Raw genomic sequence first — 17,511 nt, forward strand, 5'->3', positions numbered from 1 at the left:
GCTGTTATGCCTGTATTCGCTGCTGCTGCTGCTGTATTTGTGATGATGTTGTACTTGTGATGATGCTACTTGTGATCTTCTGAAATGACCCATTGGTGACTTCATTACGCGGGGATAATGATTTTGCAGGTACCCCGAGAGGCCCTTGAGTTTGCCGGAATGTCGATTAACTTCCGTTCCGGCAAATTTAGGTACTCCATATGTTTTATGATCTGTTGTAAGGGTACTAATTGGTCTCTTCTGCTGCTTATCAGAGATGGCGGGAAGCAGTACGAGTTGGATGCTTCCGAGTTCTTCACTATCATACTTGGGACTTCAGTATCATCCATGACGCAGGTATATAAAACGAGAGATCTCCCCTTCACCCATCTCATTATGATATCTGTTGTTTGCTACATCACTCATTGTCCCAAACTGCAGAGGCTGCCTGACAGTTTTATGAACATGCTGATGGGTGAAAATCCGCCAAATAATGTGAAGCTGCGACAGGCCGGCAGCGGGTTTCGCAGGCTGTGGGATGTGGAGTTGGTGATCAAGGAGGCCCACATGTACTTGTCTCGTGGGTGGGAGAAGTTCTACCGTGCCTACGACCTGCGGTTGGGGTACTTCCTTCTCTTCAGGTACGACGACGACGCCACCATGCTCATCGTGAAGGTGTTCAACGCGACTATGTGTCGCATGCGCTACGCTGAAGATTATGATGCCGGTACGTTCTGCCTCTTCTCATTCCTCTACATTTGGCTTTGTCTCACATCGATTGTTAACGGTCATTGTTGCATTTGGACAGGTAATGGGAGCAGCAGCAGCGACAATGGCTACAGCCAAAGCAGCAGCGACCATGGCTGTAGCGAAAGCAGCAGTGACCATGGCTGTAGCGAAAGCAGCAGCGATTCTGGCTGTAGAGAAAGCAGCAGCGATTCTGGCAGCAGCATAGACAACAAGAAGGATGATCCGGACTGGAGTGCGGGAGAAGAGGAGCAGAGTGGGGATGAGGAGCTGCAGGATGACGATGGGCATCAGGCTGAGGATGACCTAGCGCTGGTGGTGGTTTACCAAGAGCAAGAGATGGTGGTGGCTGACCAAGGGCAAGAGATGGTGGTGGCTGACCATGGGCAAGAGATGGAGGTGGCTGAGGATGACCTAGCAATGATCGTGCCTGAAGGTGGCCTCGCGATGGTGGTGGAGCCTGACAATGACCACGCACCGGTGGTGGCGCCGGCGATCCCACGGCTGGGCGACATGACCACGCCAATTGAGGTAGAAGACTACATCCCACTGCCTCCACCGCCTCCACCGCCTCGCCGCTCTTGGCGCATCAGACTGAGGAAGGAGAAGGAGAAGAACAATGCATGAGAACTGAACTTTGTCAGGTATGTCAGATCTCCAAAATGATATATATATATATATATATATATATACACACACTTAGTTACCTATGTTATCTCTAATATGCTTAGTTTCCTATAGGTTAGCTTCATTTTACCTAAGTTGGCTCTAATATGCTAACTTAGAGCTTATATGCTTAGTTTCCTATAGGTTAGCACCAAAATAACTTATGTTAGCACAAAATGATCAAGTTTACATAATAAGCTTATAGTCTTTTTCTTATTCTTCTTCTTTTCCAAAATGACATAGGTTAGCTTCATTTTACCTAAGTTGGCTCTAATATACTAACTTAGAGCGTATATGATTAGTTTCCTATAGGTTAGCTCCTAAATAACTTATGTTAGCACAAAATGATCAAGTTTACATAATAAGCTTATAGTCTTCTTCTTATTTCTTTTCCAAAATTCTTCTTATTCTTCTTCTAGTGTTCTTCTTATTCTAGTATTCTTCTAGTCTTCTTCTTTTTCTTCTTCTAACTTCTTGTTTATCATTTTGCAGATTTGATTTAATTCATGGAAGCTTGCATGGATGGCGTGCTTCTTTTCCATTTGTGTTTTTGTTTTGTATCAATGTGAAACTTTTGTGAATTGATGGATAACGGTGTTGGATGAACAATGTGAAACTTTTGTAATATGTAACGATGGAACTATGTGTTGGCTATGTATGTATATATGATGGAACTTGTGTGTTGGCTATGTATGTATATATGATGGAACTTGTGTGTTGGCTATGATTGTTATATGGATGCTTGTTGTATATATATGTGTTCGATATCTCATAGGTGAAATAGTGACCTGAGATTAAGAAAAAAAAATTAATTTTTTTTTACTAATGGCGCATTACTCTGTGGTGCGCCATTAGTATAGCAGACACTAGTGGCGCACTGTGGGCAAAACTAATGACGCACTGCCTGGTGCGCCATTAGTATACCAGATACTAATGGCGCACCAGTGGTGCGCTATTAGAAAAAGATTCTAGTGGCGTGATACTAATGGCGCACCAGTGATGCGCCATCAGTAGCCAAAACTGGTGCGCCATTAGTAGCCCTTTTCCTAATAGTGTCTGGTGAATGTTCGCCTCACACTGGTCTTGCTTCAAGCTTGTCATGTGAGGATCTACTAATCTATTTTATATATTCTATTGTTTCTTCTATTCAAAATCTTTAAAACTCCTACATATTGGAACCAAGAGAAAAAAACACTCTAACAGTGCGTCAGCATTCGTTTCTCATAGTTGTAGTCAATGAGACACTCCATCCTGAGATATGTAGTACATAATATGAAGGCACATGTATATCGAGTTGTTCCTTCAACATGATGCTTGTCGTGGAAGTGAAGTCCTCTCCAAATACAACAAGCCCACGCCTTTCTCAGACTGACCTATTGTGATGAGGATCATGATTATGGGCGGTGGGTGGAAAACATAGGGGTTGGATTCTTCATTGGTTTCCCAGTTTTGCAATTAGTATTTGTATAATTTGAAGTTTCTTGCACTGACATAATCTCGTGCTTCTCTAATTTTGAGGGTTCGTGGACAGGCGCGACAACATACGCCTCTGTGGTCTAGTATGCTAGTAGCTTTAACTAGTATCATCATATAACATGTATATCCACGATGTTCTTCATACCTCATTAATACTTCGCTCTCAAAGTTTGATGAGATGCATATCATATCCCACATGTATCTATTAGATGTTCATGTGATCAAAAACCTCGATTTGGTTGCATGTGACCGCACGGAAAACTAGCGTAGGGATCATAAGGAGATAGAAAACTTATCCATCTCCTTACCATATACTTCTTCATGATGCAATTTTGGAAATCAACTACAATCCTAATGGTAGTAATGGTATCCTTAGAGCAGAAAATCAATTAAAAATTAGACGTAGTGCAGGATGATGTTTTGTATTCATCATAGTGGTGTCCTTCACTTTGTCGCACAGCAGCAATAGTTATTATTTTTGTATGAATCACATGTGCTTTCACTCTTAGCATATCCACGTGTTGAACAATTTTTCCAGCATAGATCGATTGTGCAGTGTTTCCAAAGCAAGGGCAACGTGAGGATCGTCTCCTTCTTATCTGCACGCAGGGGATGGGTATGACAACGACAACTTCCTAGTTAGTACATCCAACTGTGTATGCAAATATGAAGAGAAAATAAGACTTAAGGAAGGACCCCAATAACTGCCACACGTGTGGTGTATCGGGTGGTTGTGCCGCACGTCCTGTGTGGCACGGAGACGACCCCGCCCACATGACCGCGTCCGGGCGCGCGCAGCCATAGCCCGCACGTCCGGTGCAGCGCGATCGCCCCGCACGAGCACATCCGGGCGAGCGAGCACGCGGCCCGCACGACCCGTCTCGGCCGTCGCCCCTCCCCGCCTGCGAGCCACACGCCCCGCGTGTCAGTAACCACGCGTCCCGCCGCGATTGCCATGGTCCGGACCCTCTTCAGTTGCCATGTTGCTCAACTGCAGTTGCCATGTTGCTGAACTACAGTTGCCATGTCGGACAACTACAATTGCCATGGTTGCTCAACTGCAGTTGCCGTCTTAGGTCAAAAGTGTCGGATGCCATTTTTGGGCAGCTGCAGTTGTTGCCATGTCAGACAACTACAGTTATCATGATTTTGGAAAACTTTAAGAGTTGCCACATACTGACACTGGACAGTTGCCATGTAGCACTAAAAAACATGGCAAAAAACATGTTACGGGTAAAAAGAGAGTTGCCATCTGCTTACAAGCACGCTAGGGGTAGTTGCCATGTATCCTGCAAAATACATGGCAACTGATGGCTTTTGGTGTGTGGGAGAGGAGACGGGAGGGCAGTTGCCATGTATCCTGCAAAACACATGGCAACTGATGGCTTTTGGTGTGTGGGAGAGGAGACGGGCATGTGGGTGACGGTGGTATCTTTAGGAGTTGCCACCTACTAACACTAGACAGTTGCCATGTAACGCTACAAAACAGACGTGTCAACAATAACATGTTCGGGTAAAAAGAGAGTTGCCAAATGCTTACAATCACAAATAGGGCAGTTGCCATATATCCTTCAAAAACATGGCAAATGACAGCTTAGGTGTGGGAGAGTGGGTGAATGGCAGTCGTGGGAGATGGGGAACAGGAGTGGTGCGTGGCGTGCGGGCGCGATAGCAGTTCCATCGCATGCCCCGACTGGCGAACGTTGGCCGCGGAGAGAAAACAGGCGTGTGGGCGAACTCCCCCACATGCCACACACACGAGTGGTCCTACGTGGCACATAAAATCAACCTTTTTATGCCAAGATTCGTGCAAGAGGCGTTGGACGGTGATGTAGGCGTGTGGGCGAGTTGGCTAACGCTCACACGTGTGGGCGTTAACATTTCCGTTAAGGAAACATACACATGATCCTTCCTTCAGCATGAGAGGGCAACAAAGTACTAGACATGACAACGAGAGCCATCAAGAACATAGCCTTGCACACTGTTCTTCATAATAAGGGCAATAAGGAAAATTGGAGTATGTAGCTAGATTTTTTGGTTGCCCTCATATTGTTCTTGCCAATATGTCATAAAAGCTATGCCCATGTGCTACTGTTTATATAATGCCAAATGCATTGACTCTGTTTCTTTCTTTGGATGTTTTTAATTTTCTCCTTAAATAGCATGTTAATCCGTACAATACTATTTTGTAAACAATGGCACCATATTGATGGTGTCGGGCGTGAACGCAGCAAAGGCCATTTTTAAAACGCCGGCACTAGCATTTTTTGCACTAGTGGTAGATGAGAACAATGTTCCACCACTACCGGAACAGGGCTCGATGCCGACAGCCAAAAGTATGCCGGCGGCTGGCCGCAGGCCGTCGGCGTACAACGGCCGTCGGGCTATCCCAGTATACGCCGTCGGCCCCCGTCGGCAAAGAACGGTCATCGATCCAACGCGCACCGACCAAGGCCTATGCCGACGGCTGCTGTCGGCATAGATGACACGCCATCGATCCGCACCGCGCCGTCCATCTGCCCTGGCCGCAGCTATGCCGTCGGCATACCTTTTTTTTGCATAGCTATATTTTTATGTTTTTTATGTATTATTATTTGACTAACTTACATGTAGCATTTGTTAATATATGTAAACATTTTTTTCGATTCTATACGAAGGGGTGTGACGGCCGTGAGGGAGGGGGAAACAGCCGCATCGAGTCTATACGGAGGGGACGTTGCTCCCAAGTGTTTCTATATATGGGATGACCTACCACAACCAGTTGGTGTGGTGGCATGTCTGAAGAGGCAGCACGCATCTCCGGGGTGTGGCCCCCTCACGGATGGCGCCGCCGCCGGCACCTGGAGGGGATAAACGGCCGCATCGGGTCTACACGGACGGGATCTTGCTGTGGGTTTGGCCCGGATGTTGCTCCAAAGTGTTCCTATGGGATGACCTAACACAACCGGGTGGAGAAGTCCAATGGTCAAAGCCCGTCCATGAAAAGTCAAAGGGCTAGATCTCGTGGTCAACCGCTCCAGGGTTAGGCGAGACGGGGGCCCTGGGGGTAGCAATCCCACCGGAGCATCGCACCGGGCCCTCATACATGCGGGGAGGTGTTGTGGCATGTCTGAAGTGGCGGTACACGTCTCCGGGGTGTGGCCCCCCTCACGGACGGCGCCGCCGCCGGCATGTGGAGGGGGGAAACGGCCGCGTCGGGTCTACACGGACAGGATATTGCTGTGGGTTTGGCCCGGATGTTGCCTCCAGGTGTTCCTATGGGCTGACCTAACACAACCGGGTGGAGAGGGTACCTGGTCAAAGCACGTCCGTGAAAAGTCAAAGGGCTAGATCTCGTGGTCAACCGCTCCAGGGTAAGGAGGGACGGGGGCCCGGGGGTAGGAATGCCACCGGAGCGTCGCACCAGGCCCTCATACATGTGGGGTGGTGTTGTGGCATGTCTGAAGTGGCGGCACGCGTCTCCGGGGTGTGACCCTCCTCACGCACGGCACCGCCACCGGCACCTGGAGGGGAAACGGACGCGTCGGATCTACACAGAGGTGATGTAGCTGTGGGTTTGGCCCGGATGTTGCTCCCAGGTGTCCCTTTGGGATGACCTAACACAACCGGGTGGAGAGGTCAACTGGTCAAAGCCCGTCCGTGGGAAGTCAAAGGGCTAGATCTCGTGGTCAACCGCTCTAGGGGTTAGGCGGGACGGGGGCCCGGGGGGTAGCCATGCCACCGTAGCGTCACACCAGGCCCTTATACATGCGGGATGGTGTGGTGGCATGTCTGAAGAGGTGGCACTCGTCTCCGGGGTGTGGCCCCCCTCACGGACGGCGCCGCCGCGGCACTTGGAGGGGGGAAACAGACGCGTCGGGTCTACACGGAGGTGATGTAGTTGTGGGTTTGGCCCGGATGTTGCTCCTAGGTGTTCCTATGGGCTGACCTAACACAACTGGGTGGAGAGGGTACCTTGTCAGAGCACGTCCGTGGAAAGTCAAAAGGCTAGATCTCGTGGTCAACCGCTCCAGGGTAAGGCGGGACGGGGGCCCGGGGGGTAGCAATGCCACCGAAGCATCGCACCGGGCCCTCATACATGCGGGGTGGTGTTGTGGCATGTCTGAAGAGGCGGCACGCATCTCCGGGGTGTGGCCCCCTCTCACGGACGATGCCGCCGCCGGCACTTGGAGGGGGGAAACGGATGCGTCGGGTCTACACGGAGGTGATGTAGCTGTGGGTATGGCCCAGATGTTGCTCCCAGGTGTTCCTATGGGCTGACCTAACACAACCGGGTGAAGAGGGTACCTGGTCAAAACACGTCCGTGGAAAGTCAAAGGGCTAGATCTTGTGGTCAACCGCTCCAGGGTAAGGCGGGACGGGGGCCCGGGGGGTAGCAATGCCACCGAAGCGTCGCACCGGGCCCTCATACATACGGGGTGGTGTTGTGGCATGTCTGAAGAGGCGGCACACGTCTCCGGGGTGTGGCCCCCCTCACGGACGGCGCCGCCGCCAGCACTTGGAGGGGGAAACGGACGCGTCGGGTCTACACGGAGGTGATGTAGCTGTGGGTTTGGCCCGGATGTCCATTTTCATCTATGCCGACGGCCATACCTCTGCCACGCGGCGGCCCGTGATTCGTCAGCGCTTTTGACGGCGCCGTCCGTTGCCGTCAGGTGAAAATCACTGCCGACGGCTAAACTATGCCGACGGCCGTACGGAAGCCGTCGGCATAGGCCCCTATGCCGACGGCTAAACTATGTCGACGGTCTGACAAGACTACGCTGACGTGGTCTATGCCGACAGGGGTATGCCGTCGGCCGCCGTCGGCATAGATCTAAGCCGAAGGCGAACGGCATATGTCGATGGCCCGGGGCCGTCGGCATAGGTGGCGAATCCAGTAGTGCACACCCACATATCCTCAAATTTAACATTGGAACTAAAGAAAAAAGAAGGCCAAATAATTCTGAAATTTTTGGTGTTTGAGAGTAAAACAACACAACTACTTGCATATATCATACTAAAAAAATTACATTATCTACATGAGCAGACCTGCAGAGCAATCATGAAGAAATTACACAAAACATTGATAAGTGTTAATTGCTAATTTGGAGTAACATATATCCTAGTACGTACATACTGATAATGGCGTTTTGACTCCCGGGAGCGCGCGCTCCCACGTGAATAGCTAAAATAAATATAGTAAATGTTTTTAAAAAATTTTGAATTTTTTTGTATATGTTCAAGTTAGTGTCACAAGCATCCTTGAAAATTTGCATGCGAAATGGAGCAGCGGTGTTTCGTCGGTGAAAAACCAAATTTAGGGTGACATTTTGGGGTAACATTTGGTGTTTATTTTGCTTTTTTGCACAGGCCTAAATGTTTAATCTTTTTGCCTACAAATTTGTTGTAGCATTTGGATGTGACAAAGAACACATAAAAATTTGTTGGATTTTTTTTGACATGTCAAAAAGAATAATCACGTGCAGGAGCACCAATGGATTTCCGTTAATACCTTACTATTAAGACATGGTGGCCTAGATATATAGCACGCCATGCTCTTACATTCAGACTGCACTATCTCTGAAAAATTATAGCAGTTAGATGACAATTTAGCTAAATTTAAACTTGGCAAAAAGGAAGATCATAGTTCACACTCATCTAGTACTGTACGTCGGAGCACATGTGGTCCATTCACTAGAAAGAATGGATCAAAGTATGCATCAAATCAATTATGTACAATCCGAAGAACTATTCTCTGGCCTCTATGCACAAAACTGTTGGGTCAACCTTGGTCTTCCGGTGCACACAACGGCAGCAGCAGCATTTACGTCTCAGATGCATGCATGGCTGCATGTCGGCACGGCAGCAAGTAAAATCTTTTACTAGCAAGAGCAGCAGGCGTGCCTTAGTAGCTAAGTAGTAAGAGGTCAGCAGTGACGTAGTTCACTTGTTTGACGTCAGCCTATGCGTAGTATAGTCGGTTCATTACACTATATATAGGGCCGATGCCCATCGTTGTAAGTAAGGCCATTTCATTTCTATCCAGCCAAGTCTCAAGTGTAGTACTACTACATATGTGTGCGTGTGTGTAAGCAGCACTTGCAAGTGTGCTTTGCCATTCTGCTTGTTGCTTCGGTAGTATACTTGAGTGCAAGTAGTAGTAGGCTAGTACCACACAGCCGCTGCCCTGTGTAGTTCATCTCATCCTCGACTTGTGTCTGATCCTGAGTAGCCAGCTACTCTGTACATAGTTCGGGCTAACAATTGGCATCAGAGCCTTACGTTATGCCGAAGCATATGCCGAAGGAAGGCGTCGCCGGCGACGGCTCCAAGACCGCCGAGCATAGCTCGGCTGAGGACACCCGTGCGGCGGACGCGCTCGCTGCGAAGCAGGCCGGGAGGTGAGCTGGGTGCACCACGCTCCGTGCGTGACGTGGGCATATCCAGCACCTCCTTCCCTCTCCTCACGCGGACCAACTACCCCAGTTGGTCGGTCATGATAAAAGTCATCATGGAGGCTCGGCATATGTGAAAAGCGGTGGAAACCGGCGATGTCGAGTATGAGGAGGACCGGATGGCGATGGAGGCGATCTTGCGCTCCGTCCCAGAGGAGATGGTGCTCACCCTTGGCGCCAAGGAGACGGCCAAGGAAGCATGGGACACCATCAAGACTCTGCGCATCGGCGTGGAGCGCGTACGGGAGTCGAAGGCCCAGACCTTGCGCCTCCAGTACGAGGAGATCCGGTTTAAGGCCGGTGAACAAGTCGACGACTTCGCCTTGCGGCTGCAAGGTCTCGTCAACGAGCTCGCAACGCTCGGAGATCCCATCGACAACAAGATGGTGATTCTCAAGTTTCTCCGCGTCGTCTCCAGGCAATACAAGCAACTGGCCTGGTCAATCGAGAGCTTGGTGGATCTCTCCACCATGACGATAGAGGAGCTGGTAGGCCGGCTGAAGGTCGTCGAGGAGCGCGGCGACGAAGCCGACAACCATGCTGGCGGCGAACTACTGCTCACCGGGGAGCAGTGGGACGCGCAGCTTCAGCAGCGCGGCCGCGATGGCTCTTCCGGCAGTGGGGGAGGCGCCCCCACGGGAAGCAGAGGTCGCGGCAGAGGTGGAGGCCGCACCCAGAGCGGCGGCGGCAACCGCGGTCGCAAGCCAAGCCAGGCAAGGCGAGGCGCTGGCAACGGTGGCAAGTGCCGCTACTGCAACATGCCGGGTCACTGGATCCGGGATTGCCGTAGGAGGAAAGCCGACGAGGCAGCCGCGACAACGACAAACCTCGTCCAAGCTGATGTGGACGGCGGGCCAGCAATGATGCTGGCAAGAGTCGAGCCCGTGCAAGAGAGCACAGCGTCTCTCGCGACCATGGCTCCGACAACCACTCATTCTGTGCAGGAGGCACGGAAACCCGTCCACGGGAACCATCACTCCAGTGATAGGCCACACCTCGACAACGACGTTCTCGGGGCCTGTCGACTGGGAGGCGATGAAGGCTCGGGTGTGGGGGAGCCACACCCCAGCGACGGCGTCCCCGAACTCGGGACCCGACGAGGTCGCGCAAGTTGGCGCGGCAACAACGCATATGGCGGACCATGCTCCGACCATGATGCTGGCAACCATCGACTCCGTGCAGGAGTGCACGGAGACTCAGGTCAGCCACACCCCGACAACAAAGTGTTCGGGGTCCACTGTGTTGAAGGGAGATGGCTCCCTGACCACGGCATGTGCGTGCGGCTATGTCTTCCTCAATGAGGAGAGATCCGTGACCACACCCACGCTTGCAGGCGGCAAGCAAAGTGAGGGTTGGTTCCTCGACACCGGCGCCACGAACCACATGACTGGTTCGGTCGACGTGTTCGCGGAGCTGGACCGCTCAATCACCGGGAAGGTGCGGTTCACGGACGGATCCGTGGTGGAGATCCACGGGCGCGGAACTGTCGTCTTCACCGTCTCAAAGCGTACAAGATGTACAAGATGTACGACCCCGTCTCAAAGCGTGTGCATGTCTCAAAGCGTACAAGATGTACAAGATGTATGACCCCGTCCCAAAGCGTGTGCATGTCTCGCGCGACGTCATCTTCGACAAAGATGCGCAATGGACTTGGGAGGCGTCGGGGGAGGCCCCGGAAAGCAGCTCCTTCACCGTGGAGTACCCTATGTACTCTAGGACCCCGGGAAGCAAGAGCCCGGGAAGTTCCACCCCGGGAAGCCCAGGAAGTGTGGATCCGGGAACCGCAACCCCGAGAACACTGTCCCCGAGTACGGTGTCCCCGGACACCCCGACGTCAAGCAAGGTGGGTCCCGGGAGGCAGTTCGCAACCCCGCCAACGGCGAGGTCGGAGCTGTTCGACGTCGACGACAGCGTTGGCGCCCCCCACAGGTTTCGGCGCATGGGGGATCTCCTCGGCGAGGCTGCGGCAACACCGCAACAGCCCGAGGAAGAGGACGTTGATGACGACGACGTCTTGCATCTGATGGCCGGCAAGGAGCCGACCACATTCGCGGAGGCCGAGCAAGAGGACTGCTGGCGCCATGCAATGCTGGACGAACTGGCGTCGATCAACAACAACGCCACTTGGACACTCACCACACTGCCTGTTGGGCACCGAGCCATCGAGCTCAAGTGGGTGTTCAAGGTGAAGAAGGACGAGCACGGCGCCATTGTCAAGCACAAGGAGCGCCTCGTCGCCAAGGGCTACGTGCAGCGTGAAGGAGTGGACTTCGAGGAAGTCTTCGCTCCGGTGGCAAGGCTGGAGTCCGTGCGGCTCATCCTTGCCGTGGCTGCTCACCGCGGGTGGGAGGTACACCACATGGACGTCAAGTCGGCGTTTCTCAACGGCGACCTTAATGAGGAGGTGTACGTCTCCCAGCCACCCGGTTCGTTGCCAAGGGCCACGAGCAGGGCGTGTATCGACTACACAAGGCCCTGTATGGTCTCCGGCAAGCCCCAAGGGCGTGGAACGCCAAGCTCGATGCAAGCCTCGCATCTCTTGGGTTCTCACGCAGCGCTTCTGAGCACGGTGTGTACTCGCGTGGCACCGCGAACACGCTGCTCATCGTCGGCATCTACATCGATGACCTGGTCATCGCCGGGGCAGAACCTGAAGAGGTTCAACGCTTCAAGGGAGAGATGCATCGTCTCTTCAGCATGAGCGACCTCGGGCTACTCCGGTACTACCTCGGGCTGGAGGTGAACCAGGAGGGTGGTCGCATCACGATCACACAGACGGACTATGCCACCAAGATGCTCGAGCGAGCAGGCATGAAGGACTGCCATGCCGTGCACGCTCCAATGGAGGCACGACTGAAGCTCAGCAAGGAGAGCCCCGAGAAGGCGGTGGATGCTACACTCTACCGTAGCATCATCGGGAGTCTCAGATGCCTCGTGCACACCCGACCGGACATCACGTTCGTTGTCGGATACCTGAGTAGGTTTATGGAAGCCCCGGCAAGCAATCACCTCGCTGCCATCAAGCACCTGCTCTGTTAGATCACGGGTACGCTCACGCATGGATGCATGTATCGTCGTGGCAACGGCGAGAGCTTGGTCGGGTACAGCGACTCCGACCACGCTGGTGACGTGGACTCCCGGAAGAGCACCTCGGGCATACTATTCCTTCTTGGGAATAGTCCCGTCAGCTGGCAATCGGTGAGGCAGAAGGTTGTCGCCGTATCTTCGTGCGAGGCGGAGTACATCGCGGTAGCTATAGAGGCCTGTCAAGGCATTTTCCTTGCTCGCCTTCTCGGCGAGATGCTGAATCAGGACACAGCCCCTGCGCTCATCTTCGTCGACAACAAGTCGGGGATTTCCCTCTGCAAGAATCCAGTGCTTCACGACCGCAGCAAGCACATCGATCTCCGCTATCACTTCATACGTGACTGCGTCGAGAAAGGCACGGTGATCGTGGAGTTCATCAGGACTGGTGAGCAAAAGGCGGACATCTTGACCAAGTCACTTGGTCGTGTCCGGTTCCAGGAGCTGCACGACAAGGTCGGGATCATCGACACCAAGCTTGTTCGACAAGGTTGAGGGGGAGAATGTTGAGTGAACCTTGGTGAGCAGCATTTACACAGATGCATGCATGGTTGCATGTCGGCAGCAGCAGCGGCTATTACTTAGCAAGGTAGTAAATCGGCAGGTCGGCAAGTCGGCAACACTTGCGTGGCTTACCAGTTAAGGCAAGCTAGGTAGTAACTAGTAGTAGTTTCTAGTCTAGTACACGTATGAGATGAGGTGGGCAGCTAGTAGAAATATCTTAGCTTCATAGTCGGTTTGTACTGCCTATAAATAGGCCCCAAGTCCCCCGGTTGTAAGTATTCCATTCCAAGCCAAGAGCTAATACAAGTACTACTACTAGATACTTGTGTGTGTGTGTGCTACACCAGTGAATGTGTGCTTCACTAGCGTGTTTAAGCACAGCAAGATCAGAAAGTAGAGCAAGCGAGAGTAGTGGTCAGTAGCTTAGCTCGGGCTAACAACAACAAGCACTAAACTAGCATCTGTACCCTACTAGGAGACAACCTAATAGTGTACTATAGAAGAAGATCGTAGGATAGTACCTGAGCCGCTGAGCGGAGCCGCGCCAGCGACGAAGGGGAGGGTTTGGGCACGAGTGCTAGAGGCCACATGTGGCGGATCTGGACGGATGGGATGATGCTGCGGAGGGAGGCGAGGTCGGGGCTGAGCTACGCGTCCACCATAGCCACCGGGGTTCGCCGAAATTGGTCTGAGTTCTTGGTTGTAGCAAGTGGTCACGACGGGGGCCACTCAGTGGAGGTGGATCAGGGCGCTGCCTAAGGTCGGGGTGGGGAGGGGAGCAGAGTGGGCCGGCCATGAGGTGTGAGAGAAGGTGTGGTCACTGGCAGTGGTTGCGGCAGAGAGATGAGGGGTTCGCACCGTCTATTGGGAGCTCCTATATATATGCCGCCCACGTGCGTCCGATCGTAGCAGCTTCGCTGAAGCGATGCACACACGGGCCGGCCCAATTATCACGCGATAGGCAAAAATTCAAAACAGAAACAAGCAAATGCGTGGGATCGACCCACCGACCTCACGCAGGATTCTAGCGAGGCTAGCCAGAACAGATAGTGAAGCTGAACAATATAAACGCAGTGGAAACCTTAAAGTACAATATACAGCGGCAAATCCTTAAAAATTGCATTCAACATTTTTATGATATACGTTGAACAAAATTTAAAATACAGTTAACTTTTTGCAAAATATATTGAACAAAAAAATACTCAAAATGAACATTTTATAGTATATGTAGAACAATGTCTTAGTATACGATGAATAAAATTTAAATAGACAATGAACATTTTGTAATACACGTTGAACAATTTGTAACTACACATTTAACATTTTTGTGATATACACTGAACAATATTTCAAACACACTGCACATTTCTGTGATATAAGATGAATAAATTTTAAATATAACATTTTTAGTAATATATGCTGGACTATTTTTAACTACACACTGATCGTTTTTGTGATATACACAAAAACAAAATTTAAATACACATTGAACATTTTCTTGATATCGATGAACAAATTTTGAATTGTGAACAAATTTTTAAAATGTGAATCAAATTGGAAAACTGTGATCAAATTTTGAAATCATGAACAAAAATTGGAATTTCGAAAAAAAATGAAAACAAAGGATAAAAGTAAAAATGAAAAAGTGTAAATAAAAGGAAAGAAAAAAAGGAACAGAAACAGAAGAAAAAAGAAAACATAAGCAGAAAAGGAAAAAAAGGAAAAGAGGTAAAACCAAAAAACCAAAAAAAAAGACAACAAGAAAAGAAAAACCGGTTGAGGGAGCCTTCTAGAAGGTTCCCAAAACCGGCTCGCCTGGCCCTGCTCTAACGCTCGAAGTGGGCTGGCCCTGGTACTCGCTCGAGCGGCTTCAGCGAAGCGCAGCGTCAAATAGGGATTGCCCGGTCTCTCACCCAGCTGTTGTATCCCAAATATTAGTGGTGTGTATTTTAGAAGATACACCACCAGTAACGATATAGTGGTGGCATACCAAATATGCCACTGCCACCACTGTTAGAAAAATAGTGGTGGCATGGATTGAAAATGGGGGTCCATCGATTAAAGTTGTGGCTATAGCCATTTCTCTAATAATGAGACCATATTTGGTGAGGAAAAACGGTTTTACGGGACACAAGTGAAACATCACAGAATATCGCATGTTTTGTAGTGTCCTCGCGAGACAAAAGACTCAATCCAATATATCCACTTGGACGAAGAGTTTGTAACAGGAACAACCATTTCACTTCATCATAGGCTTTCTTAAAGTCTATTTTAAAGAACAGCCCATTCATTTTCTTTAAATGCAACTTATGTACAGTTTCATGCAAGATGACGACCCTATTTAGGATATTCCGTCCTCGCATGAAAGCTGTTTGAGTTGGACTCACCAGACGATCAGCCAACGAATTCATCCTATCTTTAGCGACTTTGGTCAATATCTTGAAGCTAACATACTTGATGATTTTTTTCAGTGCGACAAAAGGCTGATTTTTTCATTTTGTGGAACGATGCATTCAAACATGACCGGATTGGAATGCATCTGTGAGTTATGCTTTGAGGACAGCACCACCAGCTCCCGTTCGCATCCAACGGAACTTGATCCAAATCGACCATATACTTCTCAATTTCGGATTGAACTCCTATTCCTGATGCGTCCTATTCATAGGATTCTAATACTGAATTTCAACATGACCCACTTATATGCACTACTGGTCATCATATTCATATAGCCAGTTAACTTATCTGTATTCTAGATCTTCCAAACCGTGAGACGTAGACAAGAGATGTTTCGTGAAGGAGCACACAATGGTAGAAAGCCAAACTATGAAACTAGTGTTGGATCTTTACGTAGCAGCACAACAGCTTCCTGCATATATCATAAGGGCTGCCTGGCACCCATTTGTCGTCCTTAAACCCAAAAGGACTTGTTCTACATTTATAATCCATTCATTACAAAGCATGTTGAGTAGTACATGCAGTTAATGTCAGCAGGTATCTGTTGCTAACTTATATACATACAGGCCAAATTAAATAACCACCGCTAATACTAGAAACAAAAGAAAACAGGGAGCAAGATACATCTCTGTTCCAACTTGGTGTAGCTGCACGCCAAGTACTGTGAGCAGCACCGTATGTAGCTAGCAGGAAGTTAACAATGTCGTTGCCTCCTTAACTTGTCACTCCTTCCTCTCCAAGAGTCACGGCAAGGTCATTCTGGTCTTGGCTGTCTTCTACATCCTCCACATCTTCAGGCCCTAGCATATACGCCACTGAACTACTAAGATGGAATGCAATCAACAACAACAGATTAAGAAAAAAGATTAACTATATATATTACCTTGGGGTTGAAATTTGTCTCCATGTTTGTTTCCTTCCACGCATTGCAATCATAGTCCTGAGAAATCAAGAACAAGAGCCGCCTACATGCATCTTCATTCGACTCACTGCACTGTATTTGCATGCACAAGAACTGCAGCAGATTCAGTTTGATCATGGATATCAATCATTCTCGATTCTCTTACAGTAGGTTCTACGATTGATATGCATGCTCCTTCAGATTTCAGTGTTGACAAACACAGTAGAACAACTGAAGATTGCAATGTTCAGCCTCAGCGGCAACAGGGTGAATACACAGACACTGGGGCACAAGAAAAGTTCAGGAGTAGCTGTACAAATAGCATTACAAAGTGAATACACTGTCATATATTTTGACGAACTAACCAAGCAAATAGCGTCATGCACAGATCAAGCAAATAGTCGTCGATGTGTTTAAGGGGGGTGTACCGAAGAGGAAGTGCTCATATATTTCTGCCATGTTGACAAACTAAGAAAGCAAATAGCATAATGCACAGATCAACCATCGCATAGCTGTACTTAGTTTTCTACATTACACCAAATAAAATGCGGAAATATATAATTAGCTTTTGAACCATGTGATCCCTCCCAGGCTGGTCTCCAGTTCCATTTTCTACTATACATAACTAGCAACAGGAAATCATGTATGTTGTTGCCACCTTGATTTGTTATTCCTCCTTCCTTGGCCCATGAGTTCCTCATCGATTTTGTCTGGGTTTTCTGCATCCTCCACTTTTTCATCCGCAGACTCCATCAGGGCAGCAAAACGAGGCAGTCCATCTTCACCCTCTGACTAGAGAAATTTAACAACACCTGACAACTCCTGACAAGCAAAACAAATTTGCAGGCTCTAGCATTAGCGATGAACTATTATACTATGACAGAATCAACAAGAGAAGATGAAGAAAAACATAGTAACTACACCTGATGTTTGTCTCCATGTTGTAGGGCTCCCTTGTGTTGTTAGCTTTAATCTTGAAGTAGTGTTGCGTCAAGTGTGTAGCTGGTTCAAACTGCCATGTGCTTGACTAGATGCGTGTCAAGTTTGGTACGTAGTGATCAAGGTTGCCGTGTGTTTAGTAGTCCGGTTTGGACTATGCTAATTAATTAACTGGGTAAGTATCGATGTAAAGGACTAGTCCGTGATGGATAACTAGTTCGTATTGGAGAAGGAGTTGTGTCTAGTCGGTTAGCTAGCTTGGAGTCCTAGTCGTTGGTTGCTCTGGTTGGATGTGCATATATACATGACCGGGGCTGAGATATT

The 17,511-nt window shown here is 49.5% G+C and overlaps 1 protein-coding gene across 1 annotated transcript; it reads left to right on the plus strand.

Moving 5' to 3' along the window:
* Positions 1–9,424: 9,424 nt before the first annotated feature.
* Positions 9,425–12,344, plus strand: LOC147974286 (uncharacterized). The gene is made up of 4 exons (XM_087519991.1): positions 9,425–10,206; positions 10,250–10,821; positions 10,868–11,731; positions 11,800–12,344. The coding sequence occupies exons 1-4, from the start codon at positions 9,425–9,427 to the stop codon at positions 12,342–12,344; spliced, it is 2,763 nt and encodes a 920-aa protein (XP_087376117.1).
* Positions 12,345–17,511: the final 5,167 nt, after the last annotated feature.

Source organism: Triticum urartu, chromosome 4A (genome assembly GCF_056163025.1).
Source record: "Triticum urartu cultivar PI428250 chromosome 4A, HENAU_Tu73, whole genome shotgun sequence".
In the NCBI taxonomy this organism is placed as follows: Eukaryota; Viridiplantae; Streptophyta; class Magnoliopsida; order Poales; family Poaceae; genus Triticum; species Triticum urartu.